The sequence below is a fragment of the Octopus bimaculoides genome, chromosome 11 (assembly GCF_001194135.2).
Source record: "Octopus bimaculoides isolate UCB-OBI-ISO-001 chromosome 11, ASM119413v2, whole genome shotgun sequence".
In the NCBI taxonomy this organism is placed as follows: Eukaryota; Metazoa; Mollusca; class Cephalopoda; order Octopoda; family Octopodidae; genus Octopus; species Octopus bimaculoides.
Genome location: NC_068991.1, coordinates 28,728,215 through 28,739,553, shown reverse-complemented (window position 1 = coordinate 28,739,553; position 11,339 = coordinate 28,728,215). Strand labels below are relative to the sequence as shown.

The window sequence follows — 11,339 nt, the reverse complement described above, 5'->3', positions numbered from 1 at the left end:
ATATATATATATATATATATATATAGTGATTGTTTTCGTTATAAGTAACTCAAGTTTAGAACAAACTGTATTCTGATTATAACCATTTTCTTTTTAACTACCTGCCTTGGATTATTTACAAGACACAACAAAAAGATATAAATATACATATTTTTTACATGGAGTTCACAACCACAGACATACTTACTTATTTTTGTACACCCATGAAGAATGTTTATCCCTTGGACTGGGTAACGGCCCTTCATAATTGGACAGTAGTTTTTTCCATTCCATTGTTTTAATGTTTAAACAATATATAGAGTTAGTGTTTCCTTGTTTTGTGTGACCGCCATGAACGTATAACTTGTCATCTATAAGTTGAGCAATTGAACCAGAACGCGCTAAGGGTATTTCACACTTTGTTTCATAGGAGTACCTGAGACGATAAAAGGTAAAAACAATCAAATCAAATGAAAATATTTGGAATGACTAGCAGTAAAACAGACTTTCTGATTGTTGAGGGGTAGAGTAACTAAGTGCAAAACATTCTTTATTGTAATAATTCACTCTGAACTGGGGGAAACTAAACAAAGGTAAGCAATTGCTAGTAACTCTTAAAAAGGGAGGAAGGGATACAACTGTGAGAATGTTTCAATTTATTCAACCTCATTAACATATATTAGCCTATGTTGATCAAAGACATTTACATAGAAAAAAAAAAATTACAAATAATTTTTGGCTTGTATATACTTTGCATAGTTGCATTATATACACACACACACATACACCTTTTATTTTTTAACTTGTTTTAGTCACTAAACCGTGGTAATGCTCAGGCACTGACTTTAGGGATATAGTTGATCACATAGCCCCATTATGTATTTTACTGGTCCAGATAAAATGAAAGGTAAGGTGGATCTGAGCAGAATTTGCATTTAGGATGTAAAGGAAAGAAACCAAACATCTCAAGGTATTTTTGTCTAGCACCTAGTAATTCTGACACATTTTAAAGGCGCCAGTGACACGTTAAAGGCACCCGTGCTGGTGACACGTTAGATGCATATTAGCTGGTGACACATTAATGCATATTATTTGGTGACACATTAAATGCATATAGCTGGTGACACGTTAAATGCATATTAGCTAGTGACATGTTAAAGGCACTTGATACACTCTGTGGAGTGGCTGATGTTAGGAAGAGTGTCCAGCTGTAGAAACCAAGCCAACACAGACTGAAACCTGATACAGCTCCTTGGTTTACCAGTTCCAGTCAAACCATCAACCCATGCCAGCATGGAAAATGGATGCTAAATGATGATGATAATGAAAGGAATGTTCAGTAGAAAATAAAGTAGGAATGGATGATATTGAGAATGAGAGATGGGTGACAAAAGAAAGTCATTCCAAGGAGAATTTAACTGGTACTACAAAAGGGGATGAAATATGTGCAGTTCTGCTCTCATATAATTGCAGCAGTGCTGAGTAAGTAATGATTTAGTTAGAAAAGTGATGGAAGGATGGAAGTTAGGAAGATGGGGGAAGGCTTAATAGGGATAGACTGGGTGTAGGAACATAGATATAAACAATATGCTTTTAGGCTTTTACTTTTGCCATGAGGGCTTTTTGAGCACAGCAAATCACTAATATCAGTCCTTTGAGGCTCAGCATCCTGAAGTCGGTTTTTGCTATTTTGTCCAACCTCTTCCTAGGTTTCGCTGTTCCATATTTCACAATGAGCACTTTTTTATACAGTTGTCCTGATCTACATGCATTATATGACCCTATCAGTGCAATCTTTTATGCTAATTTTTCTCTTAAAGCATATTGCACTGCTGAACATGCACACTGATGTTGCACATCCAGTGCAACATGCTAGCTTCAGTTCTTTTGAGTCATTGCATCTCCTCTGCATTCAGGGGATATGTTTCACTATTTGCAGCATTGCAGTTTGTACACAAGCATCATACACTCTGACTTTTACTCTGAAGGAGAAAGGTCTTTTGTTACTAGCAGGGATAATAGCTTTCTGCACTTTTTTCTGTTAGTTCATATTCTAGAACTATATCACTATTTTACATCCATTCCTCCTTGTCACAGATGGGATGGTCGAGTTGCTGAACTTGTTATTTCTTCAATTTGACAATATCCTTCTCAGTGAAGTAAGATACATTTGTTTGTATGTCCAGTCAAGAAAAAGGAGTAAGCAATAAGAAGGTTTTATGATCATGTGTCAGTATTCCACACCTTAACATCACAACCATTATATATTATTTATTATGAGAGACATACATGTAATATTGTCCAATGGTGACCATCTTCATTTGTGAATCTTTTCTTTGATGCACAGTTCCACTCACAGACAGGGTCAGAGAGTTCAGATATTTCTCTAAGTGTATGCCTCCTTGCTCATTTCCCTTGGTAGCTCTGAGTGTGGTTTCTCCTATTTTCTATTTTCTGTCAAGAGTGAAAACACTCATGTGAATGGCAGATAGCAGGCTAGCTGTAGTGGATACTACAGGGAAGACACAAGTCAAACACACACATACATCTGAGCCATCTCAGTTGATGCTATATAGTGTGGCTTCAATGTTACTGGTGTCAGTTCAATGGAGAATTTCTGTGTATAATCTTTATCTTGCTCGGTGGCAGAAAGGATTGCCTGGAGATACTGAAGATTGATTTCAAATTTTGGCACAAGGCCAGCAATTTCAGGGGAGAGTTAAGTTGATTACATTGACTCCAGTGCTCAACAGGTATTTATTTTATTGACGCCAAAAGGATGAAAGGCAAAGTTGACTTCAGCAGAATTTGAGCTCAGAAAGTAAGGCTGGATGAAATACCACTAAGCGTTTACCCAGTACCCAAATGATTCTGCCAACTTGTGACTTTGAATATTAAAGACCTCCCAAAACCTTAAAGTGGCAGAAATATATAGTCTGCATCTCATAGCATGCAGGAAAATTGAAACACAAACTAGTTGTTAGCTGAAAACCTTAGAAAGGAATGTGAGATAGCAGCTTAAAAAAAAAAAAATTCTTTCAGAGTTTTCTGAACTAAACAGAGACCTATTTGATGGCATGTAAAATCGTTTCTACTTCTTCAGGATGCAGCTGCTTGAAATAAAGCAGCATAGGTACCTGAAATGGAAGGATATTATTAGTTGACATTGCCATACTGAGAAACTTGGTCAGTGAAGAAGAGTCCAGCAATAAACATTTACAATAATATAATAACACAAAAAAAAAACAAAGAATACATACCATCTGTTTAGGATTGTGTCATACATCCATATTTCATTTGACTTGCAGTATTTTTCTCTATTATACTGTAAATACAAACGTTTCAACTGTAATTTCAATGTTTAAATGTAATCTTTGATTATATGGTTCAGTTGTAGCTGAACTGTATCTGTTTATAGAACATATGGGAAGTGATGCAGATACAATGATTTACTGTTAAGGAGATTGCATATGAATAATGGTGTATGTTATGAATATTGCATATATGTACATACACGTAGTTTCAAAATGACAGATGAACGAAATTATGAATGTTTTGAATCTGGGGTAAAATATAGGAAAATATATTGGACTAATGCGGTTGAATGAACTAACATAATTAACATAGACTCAAAGAGAGACTTCTGCCAGGAATAGCAGTCAAATGCTATACACCACTACTTAAAAAAAAAAAGTATGTTCTTATCAGGATTAACATTGGGCTAAACAACAGTAACAGAAGTTAAGATGTAATGAGACAAGCAGAGGTAATTAAGGGTGTAATGAGATTACAGCAGTAATTAATTAAGAACAAATTTTAGAACAAGGAAATGCAAAGAGTTTAGAGAAAGACAAAATTTTAATTTTTTTAGCATATAGTTGGGGATGGAGGAAAGAATTGCACCTATGACTGTAAATTTTTTCGGGGCCTCTAAGATTGAGCTTTCAACCCATACCAGCATGGAAAGTGGGCATATATACACACATAGACGTATGTAAGTATGTATTTATAGGTAAATATAGATTTATACCAGTGATTCCTAAAGTGGGCAGTACTGCCCCTCCGAGGGTGTGGAAAGATCCAGGAGGGTGCTAAAGAAAAGTGGGGATGTAAAGATGATGTAAAGAAAAACAAAATAATGGGTTAATTAGGTTAAGTGCTATTTGTGAAATACAATTGTTTTGAATTTGATGCAGAAAGTGGTCTTTGTGGTGGTCAGTGGAGGTGGGGGTACTAGGAATGTAGCCTGGATGGCAAAATACCTTTATATTTGCATGAACATGTACATTTATAGCTCCTCACTACTCTAGCACATTTATCACTCACCCATCTGTCTGTTGCCTGTATCTCTTTTGTCCCTGCCTTTATCACTCTCACCCCCACTACTTCTCTCTCAATTAGTCTCTCCTCTTCACATCTTTACAGAACTATACGACTGATGTGATGAATGATAAATCTCTTTAGATCACCATATAATTAGTGTAACTAGGGATGCCATGACACCTATCTAACCCTCTCTCTTGTCCTTATCAACCTAGATCTCTTACAATTTTGAGGCATGTACCTATGAAACCTGATCAGGTCTGCATATACACCATACAGCTAATCTATACTCCCCACCACTGACCATTTGGTATCAACACCCATCATTCACTCTCACCATTTATCCACTTTCTACTATCCCTCATTCTCTCACTCCTATACCTCTCTAGTGCAGGTGCCACAATAAATTACACCCAGTACACTCTGCTACGTGTATTGTTGTGAGCACCTTGAGGAGAAAACCTTTGCAGGGTCAGTACCCAGTACATTCTGTGAAGTGGTTGGTAGTACGAAGGGTATCCAGCAGTAGAAACCAAGCCAAAAATTTACGAGCAAAATATAGTCCCACATACAATTTGCAGAGCAGAAATAATGACTCCTCCAAACCATGTCAGCATGGGAAACGAATGTAAAACGATAATAATGATGATGATACGGAGGCCATAAACTTGACTTCCAATTATTATTGTAGTCAAATACCTGTTTCAGGTATGTTAATATCTTGGATCTTTTCTGTTTAGCTGTTCTTTTCCAACTGATTTCATATTAGATGTAATCATGTAGTCTTTTATGCTAATTCATTTTCGCCATAAATCAATAAATAAAGAGTTTGTAGTAACGCCGTGTACTACAAGTTAATAGCTTTTAAAGTTTGCAAATTTTGGGTAATTTTAGCCAATTGTAAACCACAGATACATACATGCCTGTTACCATAGTAACAAGCCAAAACCGTTACCAAGCTATCTACACAGGCGGTCATTTTTCGCTTATTAAATGGTGGTTGTGAGAGGTGCTAAAAATAATAGCTAAATAGGCCTTAAATCATGCACCAATTTCTTGTTTTTGATTTTTGCTCAATCGTCTGAATTCCAGTGTATAGAATATAAATTCGCCAAAATTTTCTGCAAATTACCAAAAAAAAAAAAAGTTATGATATGGATTGCGAAAAGCAGAATTCCGCCAATATTTCATTTGTTTACAGTTGACAACACGTGCTGTCACGCACAAAATGACAACATCCAAATCCAGTTTTCTCACTGGGTAAAAATAATCAAACTTTTTTTTAAATATTTTCTAGAAAAAGTTAAATATATCCCTAAATTCAGCGTGGAAAATTACATCAATACACCAAATTTTTAAATTTCCACAGGTACAGCCAAACAAAAGATTCCATACATGTGTGTCACATAGATTATAAAGTCCGAGTATTGATGGAGTTGTGTTTCTACTTGAAGGTATTTTAGATAGGAATCTACATCATGTTGCTATGACTGCCATTCAATAGACTAGTTCTATAACAAGATTTATTAATTACATAAATATATATTAAACATCTGTGTATGTATTTCGTATACATATACACATCAATTTATGTGCATTTGTTTGTGTATGTATACACACACCTACACACACATTAAACTAACTACAAATCCATTTATTTGTGGTATATATTTATAGAACAAATATAATAGAACCTGAAAAGGATAAATAAAAGCAAGACAGGCAGATGAAGCTGATATACGGTTTGGTTATGTCCTATTTAAATGTGTTACTGAAACCTACGTAAAATTGTATGAAGTCATAAAAAATTCGAAATGGAAACAACGAAATGTACTTTGTTTCTTCTATACTGGCACAAAAATTCAGATTTTATTTGTTTAAATTTTACTTTCATTTCAATCGCCCTCTATATTACGAAATAATACAAAGGCTTTCCATAGATATTCGGTAACACACGGTTCGATTAATGATAAAACAGATATAGTGTTTTAATCTTAAAGATATAGTGTTTATTTATCAGTATTTCTGTTACTATACACTCTTTACGTAAATGGTCCTCCGTTAGTTTTTGACAACCATTAGATACACATCTAAAGGTCCATAGTAGAGATACTGAAAAGTGGCAGCCAAACAGAAAGGATCCGCATGATGAAGAAGACTCCTGTCTAAAATACCTTCATGTATAAACACAACTCTGTTGATACTCGGAGTTTATAATCTATGTGACACACACACGTATGTAAGTTCTCTTTAATTTAGAGTAAATTTTGACCGGCCACCCACTTGGTAGCAAAGATTGTAGCATCTGGTTTGTTGTTTGTGTACGTAAACAACGACCTCCAGTCCAAAATTCCCAAACACAAGCTATATTCTTCACTTAATTGATAAATAAACCATCGTTTTACATAAATGACTTTAGAGATTAATTAGAGTTCATTATCTTTTTTTCCCCTATGGTTTATTTTATAAACATAAAACAGTCCATCTAAAACATTTTGTAGACATTTGTATAAATTAATTCTTTATGAGCCAATAATTTTTAAAACTAAATAAACTGACTTAATTGCAGAGAATATTTATCCTTACTTAAACTATACTGCGATAGATATGAAAAGAAACTCGTACTGGCTTTTGGTGTAAAGTGCACTCTTGTTTATGGTGTATTTTATGAACAGTAACCACAATACTTTACAATATTTGTAGACATTTAAAGATTCCAGCATGTCGTTTCTTCGTTAGTCCTCTCTGTTTTATGTGGCAAGTCGTTGTTTACGCACCGACTCGACAAGTTTACTACACACACACTATATATATATATATATATATATATATATATATATATACATATATGTATATGTCGTACACCATTCCTTCATATGATTGGTTTGAAAAATTAAGATATTAAGATATTTTTTCTTGACATGAAACCGATGGTAGCCTTAATACACACACATATATATATATATATATATACCTACATGTGTGTGTGTGTGTGAAAGAATACTGCCTTCTCTATATATATTACTCACAGATATACATACGTGTGTATATATACAGTTGTGAGAGTGTGAGCATGTGTATAATGAGAATGTTGAGAAAGGCATGGACATCTCAACTACTGCACAAACATGTGTTAAGTGCGTGTTTATGTTTTCTGACATCAATTCCTTTAAACCTAAAGCAATGTGGGAGGAAGATTGTCAGTTAGGAGGTTTAAATATTGTTGTTAATATTTACAAGAGTGATTAATGAAGGTAGCTACAAATGTAATTAATGGAAGCAGTCTTACCTCTCTGACTTCGTAGCCACCCCAGACACACATAAAATTGCCAAAGCAAGCAACTAGATGACCAGCACGGGCGGAAATCTCCTGATACTTGCCAGTTTTAGGGGGATTCATTAGGGATGAGAGAGTTGATGGAGAAATGCACAATGAAGGTGACTGTTCATGTCTAAATAGAAGAAATAGAGAAGGTGAGAGGGAGAGATAGAGAGAGGTGGAAGGAGATACAGACAGAGGTGTAAGAATGATAGAGAGAGGTGGAGAAAGGGTGAAATATAGAATGAGTGAGAGTGAGAGGATAAAAGAAATGAAAGAGGAGGAGAGAGACATAAGGTTGTAAGATGTAAATATGACAGAGCTGTTTCGCCAAGACTCATAGACAGCGATAACCCTGCATATATATATATATATATATATATATATATATAGAGAGAGAGAGAGAGAGAGAGAGAGAGAGAGAGAGAGGCTTATCGCTGTCTGTGAGTCTTATATATATATATATATACACATATATAAGATAAACTTACTTGGAAATGGATGAATAGTGTGTGTTTATATATTGTAAAGCATATATTCGAAGTTGTAGAGCTACAATTTTTCGTAGACGTGTAACTGTGATTGTGTGTAAATAGATAAATGCAAAGATTTACTCTAACTGCAAATGAGACAGTTCTACGTGGTCGACTAGAAACAGCAGCTAAATCTTTCACTACTACTTACTACCTTAAAACCATACACACTGAAATTATAGTCGTTCAACGTATACTGCCCTTTGAAAAAAAATGGGGAAGGTCATGATTGGTATGTCTTTGATCATAATAGGTGGCGTGTTTAGATCAGAGCTGACAAGTGGAAGTTAAACAAGAACGAGTAGCTGCTAAACAACAGGATCAAATAATATAAATGGCAAGTGTACTAGTGATATTGGTTTCAGAGTTTGGCACACGGCCAGCAATTTCCGGGGAGGGAGTAAGTCGACAATATCGACTCCGTGTTCAACTGGTACTTATTTTACCAAACCCGAAAGGATGAAAAGCAAAATCGACCTCGGTGGCATTTGAACTCAGAACGTAAAGACGGACGAAATGCTGTTAAGCATTTTACCCGGCGTGCTACTGCCAGCTTGCTGTCTTGTGAGTACAAGCAATATAAACAAGAGTAACAGTAAAACTAAGAATAATCACAAGAAATCCAGCTTCACGTGGCAATTTAGTCACGTCTACTGATTTATCTTGTTGGAGCAGAAGATGGGACAGTACCCATAGCCTTCTAAATCGTTGAGGTGAATTAAGTTGATAGGGGTTTTCAGTGTGTTGGGGTGGGTAGGAAAGATCGGCTAGTTTTAGTGTGTGTAAGGAGAGGGTGACACTGAATGAACGAAGAGGAGGCGATGGTATAGAGGAGAATGTAGTGTGTCGAAGACAGAGGGTTGGTATAGCAAGTTTTTAGGGTTAATAAATCGTTGTAACATGGCTGGATAAAAGCTCACCTGTTGTTAAGTTAGTTTAATGTAGTGATCATTAAAAATCAAATTAAAAATATTAATGCAGTAAAGAAAAAACAATAAGAGAGTATTGTAGTTCGCTTGAAACATTGTGTATTGTTTGTAATAAAAAGTTTCGAATGGTGCAACAATGCATTATAAAACAAAAAAAATGGACTATATACTTGTCTATACACAATATTTACTCGTTGGCATAAATCTGTGTCACGGATGGGACAATTTGTTAATGTGCATTGATTGTTGTCCCTTATTCGTTTCTTTACGAGGTGTTCTCTCAGAGAGGGGCATGGCTGTAGTTACCCTCTCGCAAAAATGGGGTATTTTAAGGAATGGATCTAGGATACCCGTTGATTTTCAATACATCTAGGAAGCATGTAGTGTGGGTCATCTTGTCCTCCGTTCTGCTGCACTTGCCTTGGATACGTGCTCTGATGACGAACGTATGTATATATTTCAGTGATCGTCGAAGGGTAAGGCTGCGGAAACACGAGGGTAGATGTATGTTCCTGATGGTGTTGGGGATTATGTTGTTTTTTAGGCAGCGTTTAAGAAAGTTTATTTGGCATCCGACTTTAGCACGTTTCTCAACTCTCTTATCTCTACTCCTGGGCTAGGCCGAGTTCGCAACTGCTAGGGAGTTGATCTGAGAAATACAAGTATATAGTCCATTTTTTGTATTATAGTGCATTGTTGTACCATTCAAAACTTTTTATTACGAAAAAAACAAGGATCCTTCTGATTTGACGGGCACCACTTGTTTTCTTAACGAAACACTTTCAAACTTGGGATACTGGTAGAATGTGTCATATAAAACTTTTTCTCTTAGCCTTCTTAACTAAAAATTGTACATCGCAAGTTAAAGTTGTCGTATTTCTGTAATTTCAACCAATCACTGACGTCTATTCAGCTGAATACAGTTACTACTGTTTTTGTAAACAATAATTTTTGCCGGTGTCAAGAGTGTTATTCCCTGTTTAATTATATCATTACTCCCTAGTAAGGGTTTAGGGTTTTAGGGTTAGGGTTCGGGTTTTAGAGTTAGGTTTAGGGTTTTAAGGTTAGGGTTGGGGTTAAGGTTAGGGTTATGGTTATGAGTTATAGGGTTTTAGGGTTAGGGTTATCAGTGAGGTTATGGCAAAAATAATCATAACCCTAACCGTAACCCTAACTCTAAAACCCTGGATCTTTCTGATTAAATGAAAAGTGTTGTCCGTCAAATCAGAAAGATCCAAAAACAATGTCTAATATTTAGGAGAGTGGGTTATATATCTTTAGATATACACCTAACTTTCCTACATTAAATTGGAAGAGAACTGAACGCAGAAACTCCAAACTGATCAACAACAACAAATATTTATTGTTCGGTGGAAAATAAAACAGCTTCTAATTGTCCGGTTTTAGAGTAGCCTGAAATGTAGATGTACGGTTCTTCGAGCTGGTGTCGTTATAGAAACAACTTGGTTCAACCACACTCAAATGGGAGAGCTTGCTTAGACGTCTTGCTTGGTCGCTGTCTGGCTTGGTCGCTGTCTGGCTTGGTCGCTGTCTGGCTTGGTAAGAGACAGTCTAATAGCAGGAACGCTTCGATGTTGAAACCCACGCATGCGTGGTTAAGGATTCAGCAATGGCGTCGGCCTTTTGGCGCCAATGTGACGTCACTACAATGGCTCCCCCTTGAGTGTGAAACACGAAATTAAAAAATTTTGGAGGGACATCTGAGGTGAGATGGCCATCGAAACCACGCAGAAAATGCGGCACAAATATATATATATATCAAACACTCGGTTTTATCTTCACTGTATGAGTGGGACATCCCCTCACGGAAAATAGCAAGAGCCAACTGACTAAGATACCTAGTACCAAGCAACAGGTCGAAACTGGCATCGATGCTCAACCACAGCTCCGCAACTGACCACGACTTCCTGAGTACAGACACTCCAAATCAACACATTCGGTTTTGTCGAATCTGTTAGAGTGGATGTTTTCACTCACGATAAAACAGACAAGAATTACAGCCTGCGACTTTCCAATTGTGTACTCAAAGAACTTGGTATAAAACTCTTACGTGTTCTGACTTTCTTTCTGCTGTGATTTCTCACATACATATAGACGGCCTGAAAAAATGTTCAATAAAAAAAGTTTAAAAAAAAATTGTCCAGTAAAAACACAATAAATCAAACGTAAATAGTTCTTTCCAATTTCTTGGGCCAATGCACCGTCCTGCCAAACCTAGTGACATAAGGTTCTCTA

At 36.1% G+C, this 11,339-nt stretch overlaps 1 protein-coding gene across 5 annotated transcripts in view; it reads right to left on the bottom strand.

The window, feature by feature from the left end:
- The window catches only part of LOC106874256 (kelch domain-containing protein 2), a 31,080-nt gene extending 21,595 nt beyond the window's left edge, over positions 1-9,485 (bottom strand). Inside the window, exons 1-4 of one of the 5 annotated variants that reach the window (XM_052971660.1) lie at positions 9,254-9,485; positions 7,592-7,754; positions 3,240-3,304; positions 188-415 (exon numbers count right to left, since the gene is read on the bottom strand). In XM_052971660.1, coding sequence (XP_052827620.1) covers positions 188-415; positions 3,240-3,304; positions 7,592-7,702 — 404 coding nt within the window. In that variant the 5' untranslated portion in view covers positions 7,703-7,754; positions 9,254-9,485. Of the gene's footprint in view, positions 1-187; positions 416-3,239; positions 3,305-5,001; positions 5,283-7,591; positions 7,820-8,112; positions 8,332-9,253 lie in introns of those variants that run through there. The other 4 variants (XM_014921914.2, XM_052971659.1, XM_014921913.1 and 1 more) reach the window with 4 other exon arrangements.
- Positions 9,486-11,339: the final 1,854 nt, after the last annotated feature.